General features: G+C 52.8%; 1 protein-coding gene across 27 annotated transcripts in view; it reads right to left on the bottom strand.

Annotated features, from left to right (window-relative positions):
* Myo18a (myosin XVIIIA) overlaps window positions 1-19,316 on the bottom strand; it is a 105,141-nt gene that overhangs the window by 40,206 nt on the left and 45,619 nt on the right. For 6 of the 27 annotated variants that reach the window (XM_031354514.1, XM_031354519.1, XM_031354515.1 and 3 more), the window contains exons 3-15: window positions 9,130-9,273; window positions 7,325-7,412; window positions 7,021-7,127; window positions 6,751-6,927; window positions 6,242-6,455; window positions 5,908-6,050; window positions 5,043-5,143; window positions 4,239-4,302; window positions 3,896-4,040; window positions 2,222-2,233; window positions 1,451-1,627; window positions 1,149-1,239; window positions 716-908 (exon numbers count right to left, since the gene is read on the bottom strand). In XM_031354514.1, the coding sequence (XP_031210374.1) occupies window positions 716-908; window positions 1,149-1,239; window positions 1,451-1,627; window positions 2,222-2,233; window positions 3,896-4,040; window positions 4,239-4,302; window positions 5,043-5,143; window positions 5,908-6,050; window positions 6,242-6,455; window positions 6,751-6,927; window positions 7,021-7,127; window positions 7,325-7,412; window positions 9,130-9,273 (1,656 nt within the window). Of the gene's footprint in view, window positions 1-715; window positions 909-1,148; window positions 1,240-1,450; window positions 1,628-2,221; window positions 2,234-3,556; window positions 3,578-3,895; window positions 4,041-4,238; window positions 4,303-5,042; window positions 5,144-5,907; window positions 6,051-6,241; window positions 6,456-6,750; window positions 6,928-7,020; window positions 7,128-7,324; window positions 7,413-9,129; window positions 9,274-10,296; window positions 10,375-12,050; window positions 12,762-15,179; window positions 15,240-16,440; window positions 16,612-16,757; window positions 16,782-17,100; window positions 17,241-19,316 lie in introns of those variants that run through there. The other 21 variants (XM_031354503.1, XM_031354517.1, XM_031354520.1 and 18 more) reach the window with 13 other exon arrangements.

Raw genomic sequence — 19,316 nt, 5'->3', positions numbered from 1 at the left:
CTCTAGGGTCAGCAAAGGCAGTGCCTCACCTGCATGCAGGAGCCTCCCTAAAATATCCCAAAGGACGACCTGCTCATTACCCCCCAAGGTAGCAATACTCAGTATTTTTTGACAGCTAAGATTCTCATAATCTCTTTTCATACTAAACTGCAATCATACTCGGCTGTTATGTGCACCAGTTGATTAGGCAATGCAGAGTAAGCCCTCTCTCCATTTCACCCAATCATCCTTAGAACCCATGTAGAGAAAGTCACACCCCTCCAAGACAAATATCATTTTCCACAGGAGGAAGAAATCTCAGATCTCCCCATCCCAGAGATCTCTTCAGAGGGTCTCAATAGCTAGCTACTACCCAAGTCAGACTCTAAGAGATCTGGAACAGGGATCTGGGAGACGAGGCACCCAGGCCACTGTGAGGCAGAAATTGCACTGTAGCAATTCACAGACTGAAAAGTGGGCTGTAAAGAGCCACCGAAAGAACCTCCCTGGGATTCTGAATATGTCTTCAGCTTCCTAGCGCACAGACGACTCACAAAGAAAGGACACAGCTAAGGGCCAGGATGATTCTCCATCCATAAAACACGGAGAACAGAAATGAGGGGGGACGGAGAGCCGGAAGTTGGCGATGTGCATGTGCAGAGGCCCTGCCCAGGATCCTGGGCCAGGAGGAGAGGTGGAGTGGGGTTCCAGCAGGGCCCTGGGGGCAGCTACCTACCTCCTTGTATCTCTCCAACTCCTGGAGGAAGGTGCGCTCATGGAACAGCCTCTGTAGCCTGTCCTGGGCATAGTTGTGGCACAGCTCCTCGAAGGAGGCTCCACGGGCCGAGCCACCCCATTCAGGGTTCTGGAAGCCTGGTGTATCCACGATCATCATGGAACAGAGTGAGTGCTGGCTGGACTTGAGAGCCCTTAGTGGGAAGAGCCTGGGTCAGAGCTGAATGGGGCCCTATCACACAGTGAGCTCCACTTCTCTGCCCTGGCATGTGGCTGGCCCCTTTCCCTGCCCAGATGCCCAGGGCCGCTGGCTTAGAGGGATAGCCAGTCCATTGCTGGTAGAGGATAGTCCTGCCCGAGCCACCACAGAAACATCAAACACACTTCTACTAAAGCAGAAAGTGGGGAGCCTCTGGGTTCTACTTGGCACTTACCTGTTTACCAGGGAGATGAGGAGAGTAAAGAGCTCGCTGTAGAGGCCAGACGCCATACCCTCTAAGCACTCCAGAGCACTCAGTTTGGTGCCTAGGGGACCAGAGATGCAGATATAGCTGCAGTTCTTGGGGCCACCTGACCTGCCCAGCAGTGCTCTCTGCCCACACAGCCAGCATAGAGTCCTGGGGCTGTCCCACTGCAGGCATCTACTAGATCTATCAGACCCGCCCACCCCCAGGATGGCCACAAGTCCCAGGCAAGGCCTTCTAGTCCCACTCCTGAGCCAAGGGGCCCCACGCACCTGTACCCTCTCCCAGGCCGCTCTCCTCAGGGCCCTGACGGAAGGAGGTGGACCGTTGCAGTGTGCCGCCCTTTAGCTGGTGCTTGAAGATGGCTGAGGACAGCTCTTCCAAACTGCAGCCCAGCAGGTATGCAGCCTTCTGGGCCCATTCATGGCGGGCAAACTGCTTTCGTCCAGCTGTGGGGTAGAAAAACAGAAGAAGATCTAGCACCTTAGGTTTTTCTTAGGACAACTGAAGACCGCTGGGACTCTTGGCACCCTCACCCCATAGGATGGGGGAGTTGGCATCGTCCGGAGACAAAAGACAGCCTTGACATGAGCTTGATCTTGATGTGGGAACAGAATCACCAGCAACTGCCAGCTCTTCCAGAGTCCTTTAAGGGTGGAAAAAGCAGATCCTAAAAGAAGCACTAACTCCCTGGGCTGCCTCTAGAGGGCACACAATCAGTTTCAAAATCCCTGTTCTCCAGCTTGAGTTGGGTGAGGGCCAGGTCAGAGGATGAGGCCCACCCAGCAGGAGCACTGGGGCCATGTGTGCCTGTGGGGGTTTTAGCAAAAGAAAGCAACTGCATCTGTCCTTTCCCCGGATACTTTGAGATCCTTCCCCAACCCCCTACCCTAAGGGACATCGTCTACACCTTAATGGTTCAACAGTGGACAGGCAACAGAGCTGCAGGGGAAAGGGAACAACCCACACAGACATATTCGCCTGAGCCTACATGGGTCTAATCACGGCAATTAGGGAAAGCCAACAAGAAACAAGGTTTTTACCTTCAGCAGCTTCTGTAAGGCAAAGGACCAGCATGCAGCATGCAAAGAAAAACAGTGTGTTAGCAAACAGTCATCAACTGAGCCCGCCAGGCCCTCGGGAAGGGACTGCGGGAGGCAGGGGTTTATGAAGATGAGCAGGCAAGAAAACACGATCACATTTGGCTCTGAGATACAAAAGAGTACACAGTCTCAAAGGAATGTGTTTGTGGATGCCATCACACTGACAGAGACCCACAGATGTCCTACTGTGCATATGGGCACGCGCACACGCACACACACACACACTCGGGAAATGCTCGAAACTTTGAGGAGAGAATCAACACTCAGACAGCCTTCCACCTGCAGTCGCAACTGAGAAGGGTCAGAGGAAACCTGGGCCTGACTCCTCAGAGAACAAGCACTTCACTTAAGACATGACGACACGCGCTCACACCCTTCTGCCCAACAGTCTGAAGGTCACCTCTTTAACCCAAAGCTGGTCTCATAAAGACCAGACACTCAGACACTCGTTCCTGCATGCACCCACCCACAGCCACCAGTGCTCCCCAACTCCTGCTAAGCAGTCCTTTGTTGTCTCCAAGAAGACAGAGAGAACAAAAGCCAGAAGTGCTGTCCAGAGCCAGCATCCCCTTTTGCAAGGCAGGAGGGAAAGGGGGTGAAGAGCAGGTACAGTCTTGGCCCTTCCGTGCAATATCCAAAGAAGAGAGCAGTCTCTTGATTCAGATTGCACCCCAGCCATTCACCAGCACGGATCGGTCCCTAGTGCTAAGTCCATCCGTCACCAGGTGCCTGCTGCCCCCTAGTGACCGCCACCCTGACATGCAGGAGAAAGAGCAGCAACTACCAAACTACCAAAGATGGGGAAACTGGTCTCAGGAAGCCCCACGTTCTGGATGCAAATGAGAAGGAAAATTGACTCGGGGCAGGGGGCAGGAGTTGGGGGGCTGAGGGGGAAGGGGCTCTAAGAAGTCCCACAGCTCTCAGGCTCTTCTTCTATCCTTAAATAGGGCTTCTTCTCTCCTTGGTGGCTGGAGAGATGGCTCAGTGGTTAAGAGCACTGACTGCTCTTCCAGAGGTCTGAGTTCAATTCTCAGCAACCACATGGTGGCTCACAACCATGTGTAATGGGATCCGATGCCCTCTTCTGGTGTATCTGAAGAGAACAACAGTATACTCATATACATAAAATAAATCTTTTTTTTTTTTTTTTTAAATAGGGCTTCTCCTTAGACCAGTTCTCCATGCCATGAAAATGAGCCCAGTGACCAGAAGCCTAGGGAAGCACCAAGACAGTCAAGCAGGTCCTATATCCCAAGGTATGCCAAGGTTAGTTACCGTCTTGTTCCTCAAGGGGCTCTATCAGGAAGGGAACGAGAAGGAAAGTCACTCGACGCTCTGAGGGAGTACCTTCTATCCCTCACCCAAGCTACCTACCCGCTCGCTCCTCACTCTGTCTTGACAGCTAAGGCCAAGCCTCAGGCAATCATGGACAGATGTTTCTCTAGCCTGCCCTGAGTACTGAGACGGCGCACAGGTCGGACTATGTGTGGAGGTGGGGGAAGGCTGCCTGGTGACAGCTGAATGTTAAGACTTAACATGTGGGACAAGAACAAACAACACAAATGGGTAGGGGCCTCCAAGGCATTCTGGGTAACAGGACAGGCTTTCCATTACCTTTGGTAGCTCCGGCAGCCCCTAGGTGGTAGATGGCAGCCAGGATGAGCCAGCAGGCCTTCTGTTCCTCAGGGGAGATGGCCAGTACCTTCATGGCTGTCTGGAGCTTACTGAACTGCTGGGCAGCCTTCTGTTTCTCCTCAGGCTGGACGGGAGAGAACAGTGCTGGCTCTGCACCTCAGAGGGCATCCTTTCCAGCATTCCCCACACATAGTCTGACCTATGTGTGCATCCTCTGGGAATGCAAGCCATGCTAGAACCCACCTATGAGGAACCACCCGCCAATGGAGGCTTTTAGCCCTAGAGCCACCCACTCAGCCCCCAGAGATGGGCTCTCTCTCACCTTGGACAATGGCACAATTCCAAACACGTTGTTCTCTGCCAAGTGGTTCAGGTGGAGCTCTGTCCTAGGGGTACAAATGAGGCATCAGCATGAGGCTCTGTCCCCAGGCCAAGGCCATATCCCTCTCAGGGATGACAACTAATCATAGCTTTCAGACTGGGTTCTGTCTGCCCATCACCCAAATCATCCAGCCAGATCTTCCTCATTTCCTAACTGGATTGGATGCCTCAGCAGGACATCAGCCTCCCTAGAAGAAAGGGTGTGGTTAGAACCCCAAAGAGGAGCAGGGAGCCTGCATGAAGGGTTCCTTTATGCCTCTGCTGTTAAAGGGGCTGAAGAGGGTGCCTGGAGCCACCTGCTTGGCCTTGAGCAGGGAGCCAGTCTGAAGGCATAAATGGAAAAACATGGTAGAGGTATATCTAGTGAGTGGCTGAGGGCCAGCTGGAGGTTCTGGAGAAGGCTTGGCTTTCAGACCAACTCAGCTCACAGCAACTGCACAACCACAGGCAAGCTATCTCCCACCTGCATCCAGGTGAGCTTCTTCCCCAGACCTGGAGACAACTGAACACCAAGGGGGCCAGTTGTGTCCCCTTCATACGGCATGACCCCAAGATTCAAGACCAAGTAATTCCTAAGTGGCAAGACCTGTGTCTCTATAACCTCACCATCCCTAGGGCCCAGCTTGGAGACAGCACACGGCAGGGGAAGGACACAGGCACTGTGGGTTAGAAGCTGGCAAGGCCCACAATCCTAGTCAGTGGGGCTGGAGTCCACAGCCCCATTAGAGCCCCCATCCCATCTCACCTGAGGGTGGCATCTCCACAGGCCAGCAAGTAGTAGAAGACATTGAACGTAGCCTCGCCGGCTGGGCGTCGAGCCACACGCAGCTTCTCCAGGAGCATTGTCTGTGGCACAGCAGAGGTGAGGAAGAAGGGTCACATTCCTCCTACCCATGATCCTCCAAAGCCAGAGAACCAGCAGGCCATCCTATTCCCAGGGGCTCAACAACCTACACTCCACTAAGATCAGTAAAGGTAGAAACCAGAGCCAGGCAAAGGAAGAAAGTCCCCATCTCCTGAATGGGGGGGTGGGGTGGAGGTGGGAGCTACCATGCCTAGTACCCAGCAACCAGCTGTTCCAGGGCGATGGACACTTACGGCGGAAAACTTCACTTAGTGGATGGCAAGATGGCTCAGCAGACAAAAATGCTTGCCACTAAGCCTAACAACCTGGGTTTAATCTCCAGGACCCACATGATGGGAGGAAATAACCAGTTCCAGCAAGGTGCCCTCTGACCTCCATGATGTGGCATGCCGGTGAGTGTGTGTACATACATACATACATACATACACACATATAAATGAATAAACATCATTTTTCAAAAAGAAACTTCATTCAGTGTGAAGAGAAGATCAGTGTGCCTGAGCCTTACTTTATTATCAAGTGTGTAGCACTAGCCTGACAGAAGTCCTAAGTCCCTGGGTCTCAGAAAATGGGCAGAGTGGGTGGGGTTCCCAGCAGTATGGTGGAGAGGGGAAAGGAGATGTGCAGGAGAGCTGGAGGCCAACCCCGCCTGTGCTGTCATGGGATCCACTTCAAAAGGCAGAATCCTGGAGAGGGTGACCCAGGGGTCCATCTTTGCTCTCTAGGCCTGGGCAATGCCCCTTACCTGGATGGAGGCGGAAGCCACCTGGCCAGCCTGGTCAAAGTCCAAGGAGAGGATCTGGGAGAAGCGGGTGGCACTGCCATTCATGATGGTGGGGCTGTTCCCAAAGGCTTCCAGGAGGGTGGACAGGGCCTGCCACTTCTCCACTGCAGAGCACAGAGCCGGGGGACATCAGAAAACGCAGGAACAGCTTACCCCAAAGGCCTGGGCTCCAGGATGTCCCAGACAACAATTGCCCATGGATTGCTTGGGGAGTTGTTCAGGGATAACCCAGGGGAAAGAGGCGGCATCTCAGTGGATCATTCTCCTGTCCCCACACCCCTGCTGCCTGCCTCACCTGAGAACACCTTGGTCCCGCTGGTGCCCGCAATGGTAGCCAGATACTGCACCAGATGCTGAAAGCTGGTAGTCTTGCCACTGCCGCTGCTGCCCAGAAGGACAATGGACTGGTCCTGACGACTCATCAACATCGCCCTATATGCAGTCTGTGCTACGGCATAGATGTGGGGTGCCATGTCCTCTCGTCGGCACCCCTTGAACATGTGCAGCACCTAGAACAGGAGAGGAATAGAGAGGAAGGAGAGGCTCTCAGGGCTGGGCCCACCTGCTCTCACCTCTAGGGCTTATATGTTTCTATAATGTCACTCTAGAGGTGCCCAGGTATTTGGAGGGCCAGGCCATGCATGGAAATGCAGGTATTTGTCAACTCTACTAAAGACTGCAGGCTATCCCTCTGTCCTTACCCTTTGACTCCTCTGCCAAGGTCAACTATGAACTACCTCAGTGGGTACCCAAGAGGAAGGGTAGAGAACTGGAAAGGTAGGATGAGTCCATAGGAAGGCACACCTTCTCTGAATACACAGCAGGAGCCCCTCGGGGGCTAAGGACAAGCAGGCTAGGACCAGCATAGGTGTGTAGCAGGCTAGCCCCATAGCGTTGGCGCAGCGTATGCAGGACGCTAGACTCGTTGAGGTACACCAGGGAGGCCAGATCTTCTAGACGGTCACATGAGGGAGCATTAGCCTGGGAAGACAGACAATGAAGACACAGGTCCCATCTCTATCACAGGGACAGGCCTGCCCTGCCTGTGTCCTCCCTTGCCAGACTCCTTCCAACCTTCTCTATGTCATCTTCATCCACATCCAGGATGGCTCCATCATGGTCTAGCTTCACACGCACCTTCCCCTCAGGCAGGCTGAGCTCTTCCGACTTGAGCTGGCTGGCTGCAGAGCAGGGTTAGTTGGGACTTGGGCCTGGGAAGTTCTACTAACTCTCCTTAGGCCTTCTCGTCCTGCTTTCTTCCCCACAGGCTCACCAGCCTCTCCTTGCTTACTACCAGGCCTTACCAGAAGCAGAGACATTCCTTCAGGCCAGTTCTAACTCAAGTCTCACCATCTATAACCAATGTTCAAAGACTCACCTAAGGAGAATCCATCTTTATGGACCAGCCACACCTTCTCCGTCTCATACCAGGCCTCTTCGGCAGCAATCTGCTCTTCCGTCTTGGCCTATTAGAGGGAAGGGGGGAACAAATAGACATTGCTTTAAAAGATCAGAGGCAAGGACAGCTAGAATGAGGAGACAAAGAAGGAAAAGGTTTCAAGTTGAGCCACTGGGCAAGTGAAAAAGTCGGGTAAGAGACACGGGTAAGAGACGGGACACGGGTGTGTGAGAGAGGTTAGGAAAGGAGGGTAGGAAGCCACTGAGGACAAAGACAGTGAGATCAGGATTGTAACTTTGAGGGTTCAGGCACACAGGAAGCATTATGGCCAGGAGAGAACAGGCTCCAGGAAAGCGAGTCACCAGGCTCCACCTCCAGTTGCCCCCTTCCTTCCTCCCTGGAAGCCAGTGAGATCTGTATCCATCTCAAGCCCTGAACTCTGGGCCACAGTCACGTCACGGGTTCTTTCATGCCAAAAGAAAGGGCTCTTTCCCTAAGATAGGAGGAGCCATTTCCTGTATCCTAGGACTCTGCATTATGGAATGATAAGAGGCCCTAGCCTGAAGATGCTCTATGTGGGCAAAGACATAGTGCCCTTCCCCTCCACGTCACAGTCTACAAAGGCCCCTTTGTAAACTTGGAAGATTGTAGCTGCATATTAGTGGGCATATTAGTGTCACATGAGGGCACAGGGCAGCAGGGGCATGAGACAGAGCTGACTGGTCAAAGACAGGGAGCACAGAAGTGGGTGTGAAAGGGCTGGGAGGTCAGAGGTCACCGATCAAAATGGGCTTTCATAAGCACGGTCATAGTGTGAGGCTATCAGATCTGACGCCGTCTAATAAGAGCACTTGAACTAGGAAGCAGTGGCACCAGAAGAACTGGGACCAAAAAGGGGACCTAGATACCATGGTTATTGGGCTCGTTGGCTGCAAACTGTCAGCAGTGTCATGGCACTTTGAGGGAGGCTGGCCACCTAGAAGCAGACCAGCCCGCAGGCTTATACTGGTTCCAACACTCTCCCCAGATGGCAACACCCAGGTTCTCACCCTAGGTGTGTCCCTTTCTCATGAGACCCCGAACTGAAGCAGAGACACCATTCTATGATTCTGAACCCTGGGTGAGGGATCAGAAAATGGCAAGAACATGTCACTAGAAGTATTGTGTAATCTTTGTCACTGAAAAGGAGGGAGATCAATAGGTTGATCGTAGCAAAGCTGTCAATGTTTGATTTGTCTAGGTGAGAAAATTTTAAAATGCCGGGTCTTTAATCTCTTAATCTTTAAAGGATTGAGCAAGGACTGTTGGTGCATGCCTTTGAACCCAGGACTCAGGAGGCAGATGCAGGCAGGCTCTGCGTTCAAGGCCAGCCTGGTCTATATAGGGGGTTCTAGAAGGGTCTATAGAGAAAGACTCTGTCTCGAAAAATCAATCACCGGTGTTTTACCTTTTCTAATCACATGAACCAAGTGAAACTTCTGTCCTGAATGAGCATGTTCTATGGTCCTGTGTGAGTGACATTCAAGGGCCTGTCTGAGGAACAGTTCCTCACACTGACCAGCAGGTGGAGACAGAGACCGTCTCATCTGCAGGCTAGGGCTAAGGGGAGGAAGAAGGGGTTTCGGTGCTTTCCTACCCAGAGTGATCAGGGCAGCAGCACCTGGGTTCCAGTGGCTGAGAGGCAAAGCTGGGGCCACGAAGTTCCCCGAGGGCCACAGCTGCATGACCTCAGCTCCCCTGGGTGCCCAATACAAAGTAGGAACCTAGAGGGAAGGAGGCCTTACACTCCAGCAGGAGGCCCGGGCACAGACGCCAGCCCAGGTGCAAGGTGAGGGTGGTGGGTTGTCACTGGAGAAAGCAGAGGGCTCCTGGCTGGGGCAGGAGCACCCTACCTGGCTGTGGGCAGGAGAGGCGGCCTCAGGGTCCAGCTACCAGCAGCAAGCAAAGAGAGAAAGAGAAAAAAGGTGAAGACAGGTAGAGACCACTGCAGGTCCCCTCCAAAAGACACCCCTAGATGCGTGAGCCAGCACTCTGTTCCTGATAAGGAGTGGGAGTCAAGAGCACTTGCCCAGGATTGGGCTGCTGGTTAGGCGAGAGAGGCCAGACCGAGACAGGAGAGGTTCTTGTTATCACCAGACCCTATAGAAGGAAGGCTCTTGTGGGTCATTCCTTGTGGCACACAGGAATCTGACACTCTGTCTCTAGCCAGTCTGTCCTGGACTGGCTATTCAGTCCACCCTGGATTAGTCTTGCTCTCCCACACCCCTGGTAGGCCAGGCCACCTCATAACACCCAAGGCCTACCCAGCCCCCATCCTCCTGCCTTCCCCCTGCTCCCAGGGTACCAGTTTCCTTATGGCTACCAGACACTAAGAGACTGCTATCTGACCTCTCTAAACACAAGCCCAGAGGTGCCAACTCCCCATGCCAAGGGCTACATTTCAGAGCTAGCACAAGGGAACTGTCAGCCTAAATCTAAGACACATTCTTCCAGCCCCCATTGCACCATGTTCCACACCTGGGCAGGCACAGGGACCACACTGCAAACAGAGGCCTCATTCCACCCAGCTCCTACCCTAGCTACCTGTCAAGTGCCCAACCCTTGAGACAGACTTGACCTTAACACACTACATTCTGGTTACTTAAACCTCTCAAACCCTTTCTGGCAGAAATGGGAGCCAGGCAAGCCTTGGACATTGTTTGTTAGAAATGAGAAGGGCTAATATTCAGAGGTCTAGACACCAGGCATCAAAATGTGAAACACTGACTCCTGTCTTGCCAGACACCAGGCCCTCACACCAATGAGCATCCTCAAAGTAGGAGACCAGGGCTAGAGAAACACACACACACACACACACACACACACACACACACACACACACACACACACACACACTGTCCAGCCATCAGCTCTGGGATTGGGAACCCTACACATGTGGAAGGTAGCATTACAGAAGCTGTGAAGATCCTCTCAAGTCGCTGGTGTGCCTCCTCTGCAGGACTCAGCCGGACCTCAGGGTCAGCTCCTGTCTAAAGGTTAAACCACTATTAGTTCTGGCCCAGGGGACAGAGGGGACACCACATGCCAAGCTCTTAGCCCAGAAAGCCACTGGGACCCAGTGCAGAGGTGGAGCGGGGTCAGGGAGACAAGCCGAGCACCAGTTTGAGTTTTAAAACTCTATGGTATGAAAAAGGAACAGGTAGGTACCTGTGAGGCCTGGGGTTACCTCTCCCTATGGCTTTAACCATTGTGAGCTCAAAATAACCCTATTATCCACCCACCACCTGTGGGTCCTGTGCACCCCATGTTCCTGTTGCAGGATGAACAGAAATGAAGGTCAAGACATGTCTCAGCCCCCAACTCCACCCTAGTGCAAGAAGAAGGTGCAGAGAGCTGGAAGGAGGCCACAGCCCAGGACAGGCACGTGACACTCCCTGGCAACTTAAGGTTCCCCAAGGAACTAAAGTTCAGCTGCTACCCTGGTCATCATGCCAAAAAGCCCCTGCCAACTCTTCCATGTGGGACAGGAACACAGTGCTCTGACAGAGCATGCCAGGAGGTTGGGGAAGGGTGTACAGCTGGCTTTTCTCTATATCCTGCAAAACCAGGAAGAATGGGGGCAAGGAAGCTTCCAGGAAAGATGGCTTCCAAGAGGAATCAGCCAGTGAGTGCCTAAGGTCACCAGGCTGTGCCCTGGCAACCAACTCACTCCTCTCCTAACTACAAGAAATCTGAGAAAGCCCAGGGAGGCAGAGTGAAAGCTAATGTCACTCCCAACACACATCCTCCGAGACCTCAGCAGGACACACACGGTGGAGGAGCTCGAAAAGAACTGACTCTAACTCAAGGCCAGCCAAGGAGCCAACACCTGTGAAGATGGGGTGCTGCAGCTACAAAGGGCTCCCTGGCACCCAGGCACAGAACTTCCCAAGAGCCCTGCAGAAGGATGTTCAGGTAGTGATGGCATTAGTGACTATCATCAGTGTCACTGTCTGTCCTACCATCGTGGGTACCTGGCGGGCAGGCTTGGCGGATGACCTGCATCCTATCTAATCACCACATCTACCATTCGATGCAGGCATCACCCCTTGTTTGTAATTCAAAAACTCCAAAGAGTCCCCCAAACAAAAGATTTTTCTTAGTTATTTTGGTGGCAAAAACCACGTTCTGAAGTGAGACTATTTGCCTTGAGCACAGTCACACAAGGTGGTTGCAAGTGGCTACTTGTATGTCTACCATGAAACACTCCAAGATATAAAAATGACCAATTCCCAGTACTTAAGGCTTCACAGAAGGGACTAAGGACCTGTATGATAACTCCCCACTTGACAGACAGGCCCTTGGTGACGGACCTTGCTGAAGTCTCCCAGGGATGTGGCTGAAGATGTGAGCCTGGGTCACCTGACTTAAGAAACCTGTCTCTGCCCTGCGCGCATCTGCCAAGACTCAGGCTGTGACTCTCACAGAAAAGGCCTGCAGCATGCTGGTGAGCAGCTCCCATCTCAGCCACCAGGCCAGAGTCCAAGCTGGCGCTCATGCTGGCACGAGGTTAATGAAAGCTGTGCACATGACCATGGGTGGGCACATGACCCTGGGCCAGCTTTGATCATGCAAGGCTCCTTCAGGCTCAAGGGAGCCACCATGAGGGTGCTAAGCCCTCCAGGAAGAGTGGTGAGGGACACAGGTTAGTGGCACACTCTGGTACCTCCTGCTGCACATCAGACACTGATGACTTGGCCTGCTGCTCTCCAGAGGGGTTCAGCTTCCAGCCAGCTGAGTTTGGGTCAGCCAGCTCTTGTGCCGGGGCTGGGGAACACTGCTTATTTGGGGTTTCAGGCTTGGCTGGGGCTCCTGCTTTCTTTGGGGAGTCCACTATGTCTGGAGAGCCTGATTTTCCAGAGGAGGCTGACTCCTGGCTGGAGGCCTTCTCCCCTTTCCCAGGAGGCTGTTTGTTGCGGGACTTGTGGTCCTTGCCACGTCCCCTAGACATCAGACTGCGTAGGCCCACAGAGAGCTCGTCCTTGGCTGCCTCCTTCTTTGCTTCAGGCTTTGGTGGAGCAGGAGGAGGAGGCGGTGGTGGCGGGGGCTTGGGACTAGAGGATGCCTTTTCTCCCTTCTTGCCTCGAGCTGGGTGCTCTGGGGACTTGGCTCCTCGGCCTGGAGGCTCCTTGGCATTCCCAGGCTCCTCACCAGGCAGAACCTTGCTGACCACCTTCCTCACTGCATTCGCCACCCGCTTCCGGGACAGGCCTTGGGTCTCTTCATTTGGGCTCTCGGCTGAGGCAGCCCCTAGGCCATTCATGGTGAGCGTGGGTTCGGGACTCTTGGCTGTCTGGGAAGTCTCTGAGGGTACCGGGCTGGTGGCAGGCTGAGGACTCCTAGGTGGAGCACTGCTGTCCTTAGAGCTGGTCTCTAGCTATAGTCACATAAATACAGGAGGACATGAGTAGCAACCCCACACCCCTACACATGTCATGCACACAGGATGAAAGGGAGTGTGGCCTCAGGCCCCGAGACAGATCTTCCATTCGCCCACCAAACAACACACAGATCAAAAGCTCCCTTCACTCCACCCTGAAGGAAGGAATTGACAAGGTGCTCCTCCTGAGTCAACTGCATGGAAAACCTCGGCTTCTCTCTCCCCGATCACTATGCCGCCACCCTCAGAAGGTCTGAAGGGCACTGAAAACGCTAACACAAGGGGCCCCAAAGCCCATGAGCACCTTAGAATTACTGTCTATGTCAGCATAGCCACCAAGGCCCAATCCTCCCCCCCCCACACCCCATTCCCTCATAGCCCGCTGGAAGGTAAGGAGGACAACCAAGCCTTAGGTGGTAGGTCAGCTTCTACCACCAGTCCCTGGCCTATTTCCTCAGGACTCCCTGCCTTCGCCATTCCTACCTCTTCATCACTCAGTTCTCTAAGTAGTCAGACCCACAGCCTGACCACCCTGAAGGAAGAAATTGACAAGGTGCTCCTCCTGAGTCAAGCATCTCCCCCAACCCAGCTCCTCCGGTCAGTACCCACTGTCTCCCCTCCACCTACACTCTTAGGAGCTGCAGATGACCAGTGCTGGCATTGTTTCCCTCCTGCAAACTTCTCGTGGGTTAGAGACTCCTACCTCCCAGAGGGCTTGTGTGGAATGATGGGAGGAAGGCAATTGGGGCCCACAAAGGGTTAAGCATCCCAGTAGCCACAGCTGCTGAGCTCCCTGGGGAGCGGGGTCCTGGCTCAGCTGGGTGGCTACCAGCCTCTGGGCATCCAGGAGTTGCCTGGTGTATGCTAGCACTCTCCATCTAGGGTACCCACCCCTTCCCTGACACTCAGCCAGGAACTGTCTGGCGAGGCAAGAGGCCGCTACTAGGAGGGCCACGCTGGCTAATGACAGGGCAGTTTCCTGCAAAGCTAACCACACTGCCTGTGGTTGGAGACAAGGTCAATTCAGGAGCTGACCAGACAGTGACTTCCTACTCCCTGAGCTGTATAACTCAGTCCTCGATCCCTTGAGCCACCCTGATTCCTGATCACACCACTGGGAAGGAAGGTGTGATTCCTGATCACACCACTGTGAGGGAAGGTGTGATTCCTGATCACACCACTGGAAAGGAAGGTGTGATTTCTGATCACACCACTATGAGGGAAGGTGTGATTTCTGATCACACCACTGGAAAGGAAGGTGTGATTTCTGATCACACCACTATGAGGGAAGGTGTGATTCCTGATCACACCACTGGGAAGGTCTGGCTGCCATGCCTGTTTACAGACTCACAGATGACAGACCTGCCACATGCAGAGGGTGCCTCATCTTCTGAGCACAGCTTAGTCCAGGCCTCCGCTCTAGGGAAGTTCTACTGAGGGGGTAAAGCGGGAGGGCTGAGTGCTGGCTGTTCTTCAGCTTCTTAGGCCAAGAGTATTGGGTGGCATGACAGGGAACTGTAGAGCTGGCCATAGCTCCAACTGCCGGGTCCTCTTCCTTTCCCATGCCTGACTTCCTTCCCATCCCCCACAAGTAGAGACGAGGGCACAATGGTAATTGCTAACACATACATTGTATTTTGTCTGCTAGACACTCTCCTAAGCACTTTACATGTTAGAACGAAAGAGAAAGAAAGAAAATCAGGGCTGCTCTGCGGCTCTACACATCTCAAACACATCCGTTTGAAATCACAGGTTAGCCTTGACCTTCTGGGAATGTTTATAGTTCCAAAGGAAGCCACAAGCCTGGCTAATCAGTCATCTAAGGAAGTAGGGGCAGCAAGGACAGTTTGCCCACCCTGAAAATGTCTGCATCCTCCCTTGGACATACTTCTCAGAAGATATCTTTCCCTTTCACCCTATTGAGAGTCCAGCTCTATTCAGGGTCTCTGTCCCAAGGTGGTAGAGTCTGGGGACACTGGGTGTCTGTGGGCACAAAGGTTATGCACACAGCAGCTGAGGGGTGGGGTGGGGTAGGGGGTAGGGTGGACGCGCCAGCAGCAGCTGCCTTGAGTCCCTTTGTGTCCTGATCTCGGGCCACCCAGTGCAGGCTGAGGAATCCCAGCAGCTGAGCTTTCATTTGGCCTGTGGGAGCTTACCCACACTGCCTGCCCCCAAAGGGCCAAGAAACTAAACCTGAAAGTAATCAGCTAAAGGGGTTAGGGGTGGACAACAGAGGGTAAGGTGAGGCCCCAAAACACCTTAGCTTTCCTCCTCCCTTTTTGTAACCTAAGTAGTGCTACACACACTGTACTTTCCATCCCATTGCTGACTTTCCCTCTAACCACACCAGTAATACTAGAAGGGACAAAGCCAACCCCCCCCACACACACACACACATCTCAGGGAAGCACTTACAGCCCCTTCCTCTTTGCCTGGAGGGCCGGGTTTTGGCACACCTTTGTCCTCCTCTTTAACCTGGGGGGGGGGGCAGACAGAGAAGTCACTGGCAGGTCAAAGCTGGGAGAAAAGATCTAGGGGCCTTCTCTCCCTGAGAAGCAGAGCGGCACTGGGGCTGGGGCTAGGGGTCTGAGCGAGACATTTCTTTTTCTGAGATTGAAACTGCCCAGAGACCGAGTTACAAGAACTAAGATTCTCTATGAAACTAAAAGCCAAGGATGCTGGGGGCTCGGTTAGCCAGCTCACTGGGGCTGTCAGAGGTCCACCCCATCATGATCTCAGGGTCACAGAGTTGCCATCCATGCAGATGGGGCAAGGTGTGGTGAGGCCTGGAGGAGAGAGAGATCCCTGGCTGGGGTGGGGGTTACTGCTACAGCCAGAGCTGGCTGTCTGAGTCAAGCAGAAGGTGCAGAGTCGGGGAAACAGCAGCCGCTGTCACTGTCTGGGAAAGGACTGGTGGTGGATGCTACTTCCAGTGCAGAGTCAAGCTGGGGATGGACTCCAAGGGGCTGGACCACAATGTCAGAAAAGCCCGCTCGCTCACTCTTCTAGTACCTCTGCCTCCTAAACCCAGGCCGTCCCAGGAAACTTAAGATTCCTCCCTTTCCCAGGCAACTAGCTCTCTGTTCCTAACCCCAACGACATCCTCAGCATGCCTTTCTTTCCTGCATAGTAGGAAGACAGGAGCCCAGGAAGAGGCCTTGACTTCTAATGGAAGGTATTTTTAGCAACATCCAGAATCAATTATCTAATAGAGAAGTGGGGCTGTTCATTTTCTACCAAGGTCCACGGTCAATTTTGAGCTCCAATTAGCAGTGCCTGGACCCTGTCCAGCATGGTGGCCACTGCAGTATTGAAGCCATGTCCTGTCTACAAAGCATATTCAATGGGTTAGTCTTCACTGACATGGACAAGGCAAGGGAAGATGGCAAAGACTTGCAGAGGAAACCTTCCTATTTCAGAGAAGCTGGGGTCTGTACAGAGAAGGGGAAGGGACGGCCTGTACGATATAGGCAGGGTGGCTAGGTCTTTACCTGCCGTCCTCCTTAGCAAGGCCCAACACCCCTCCCCATTGGGATCACACCATGCATTAGCCCCTAGGCACACAGGTTAGAGGATATTAAGTATTCCCGAAGCACAGACACTCATTAATGCACATAGTGCTGTTAGCTTGGCTTCACATATGGCCCAGATTTTAAGTTCACTCTGAGCCCCTCACCAGCTCCAAATCTGTCCTTTCTCCAGTAGCCTGTGTCTGGGGTCCCAAATGGCTGTCCAAGGTGAGGCATTGGAAATACTGGTTGCCCCTCAAAGTGTCTGGGACACTGGGCTCAGGTATGAGCTCAGCTCTGGATTTAGCCTCAGGCTGACTCATGCCCTCCCCCCTCCCTAAAGCTTCTGGCGGTGTAGGTCATTGTCCAGCCAGAGACTGTGCATATGTACAAAGGCATGCCCACGTCTGCCACAGCCTGGATTACTCTCTGGAGCTAGTTGCCAACTGGCCTGACATCCCCACTCACAGCTCCTTTCTTCTACCTGGATCATTCCCCAGACTCTGGGCTCCACAGGCATCAGGGCTGAGCCTTCCCTAGAACCCCACAGTCCCAGGGGTGAGTGCGAGCTACAGGCTTACAGGCTGTGGAAGGGCGTGGAGGGATTAACTTGGAGAGGCACCAGCGGCACAAAAGGCAGCTTGGCTTACCAGAGGTGGAGCTCAGGGAGGAGAGTGACTCAGCACCGAAGCCATCAAGACAGAAAAGGGCTCCCCAGCCACTGGTCATTCTCCCTGCAACCCCAAATGCACACACATGCCCCAGTCCCTCTATAGCTTCACCATGCTGAGCACATAAGAGAACCAAGATTTTGAAATCCAACTTCCCTTTTGCTCCCAGAAGGCAAATCGTGAAGAGAAGGCCATGGTGCTGGAGGCAGCCTATATCCCAGTCAGAGAAGGAATAGGGGTGGGGCCTCTCAGGGGCTCAGAGTCTTCCCAAAGGCCAGGACCCGCTGGGATGAATGCTGTGGGTGATAAGAGGGAAGAGGGATAGAAGGGAGGATCATAGAAGGACTAAGAAACTGTGGGAAGAAAACAGAGGCAAGGTGGGTTTCGGACGGAGAATGTCTAAACTGAGAAGCTGTGCGTCCTCAAACAAGCTACTTTACCCCTCTGGGCCTGCCTGGAGAATTAGGGACTAGATTGGTCTAGATAATGAATAAAGTCACCACCAGACCCAGAACTGTAGGAGTCAGGGAGGGGGTGGAGAGCCACTCACACCCTTGATTCTCCAGGAGAGAGACTAAGCAAGCTGCCTCAGAACCCCAGCACCCCTGCCTTCCACCTGCAGTCCAAGAGGTCTGTGGAACTGTAGCTTTCCTATCTGCAGGTCCTCAGCACCAGAATCCACCCTTGCCCAGGAGACGCTTCACCATAGAATAACTTAGATTCTATAGAACTCATGATCTAGCCGGGCAGGTGGTAGTGGCGCACGACTTTAATACCAGTGCTTGGGAGGCAGGGCAGGCAGATTTCTGAGTTCGAGGGCAGCCTGGTCTACAGAGTGAGTTCCAGGACAGCCAGGGCTATACAGAGAAACCTTGTCTTGAGAATAAAAAAAACAAAAACAAAAACAAAAAACAAAACAAACAAAAAAACCAGGACTAATGATCTGGTTTGCTCCTGTAGCTGACTGTGATAAATAAACAGAAGTTAGTTTTGTTTTGAAATGCTGGGGATGGAACCCAGGGAGACACACACACACACACACACACACACACACACACACACACACACACGAGGCAAGGGCTCCACCTATGAGCTACACCCTAGTCCTATTTTTAATCAGCTCTGTTGACTTCCATTTTTCTATCCAGTTAATATGCTACAGACCTTAGACTTAATTGACCCATTTGGTCCTTGAACTCATGTCTATGTTGCCCTACTTGTCTAGGGAGGTCCCGTATGACTCAGAAGGACACTGGCCATTAGACATCTGGTTTACCCCTCTGCACCAGCTACTCCAGGGAGTATCACTGGGGATAGCATGTGGGGATCTCCCCAGAGGAAGCCGCCTCTGTGCCTTGGGAGAGAATTGCCTGAATCTTTCACTCTTTCCTTCGGCTGCTTGGGACCAGGAGCAGGCCATCTTTATCCAATATGGAACAGAGAAGGAACTCTGGCCCTAGAGCTGATGGCAATGCCTCTGTAGCAGTGACTCCAGACATGAAAACACATTTCTCCCAGAGCTAGAGACTTGCTGTGGGTCAAGGGCTCCCAGAGAGAAGGACTCTCGCCCCAGCCTGAACATTTCTGCTCTAGTAACTTCAGCCAGTTCCAGCATTAACTACTGAATAAGGAATGCCTACATTGAAATGGACTCTATCCAGGGTGTTTAACATACACTTCCCTAATTACCTATTCATTCTTCCTCATTCATTCATTCATTCATTCAATCTTCCATTCATTTATTTGTGTGGGGGTGTGGGTGTATTCATTCATGCAGAAAAGTGGAGAGACCAGATATCAGGATGCCTTTCTCAATCACATCTCCACCTTATTTCTTTTAATTTTATTACATTTATTTATATGTCTGTGTGCATGTGTGTGTGTGCGTGTGCTTGTGTGTCCACATGTGTGAGTGTGCATACACGCACATGCACCATGGTGCATGTATGATCTGAGGACAACTGGCAGACTCGGTTCTCTCCAACCAAGTGAGTCCTCTGGAGTTCCTCAGGCTGTCAGGCTGGGGAGCACTGACTGAATCACTGAGCCAACTCACCAGCCCTTCCATTTAAAAATGTTTGAGGCAGAGTCTGTCAATGGATCCAGAGCTCATTTTTTCTAGTAGTCTAGCTAGCTGATAACTCCATCTGTCTCCACTCTCCAGTGCTGGGTTACAGGTACACATCTGTCTCCACTCTCCAGTGCTGGGTTACAGGTACACATCTGTCTCCACTCTCCAGTGCTGGGCTACAGGTACACATCTGTATCCACTCTCCAGTGCTGGGTTACAGGTACACATTGCCTGCCACACTCAGGCTTTTTCATCTAAGTGCTTAGAATCCAAACTCAGTTCTTTTTTTTTTTTTTTTTTT

The sequence above is a fragment of the Mastomys coucha genome, unplaced genomic scaffold (genome assembly GCF_008632895.1).
Source record: "Mastomys coucha isolate ucsf_1 unplaced genomic scaffold, UCSF_Mcou_1 pScaffold5, whole genome shotgun sequence".
NCBI classification, from domain to species: domain Eukaryota; kingdom Metazoa; phylum Chordata; class Mammalia; order Rodentia; family Muridae; genus Mastomys; species Mastomys coucha.
The sequence above is the reverse complement of the archived record's forward strand: the minus strand, read 5'-3'. Positions and strand labels throughout refer to the sequence as shown.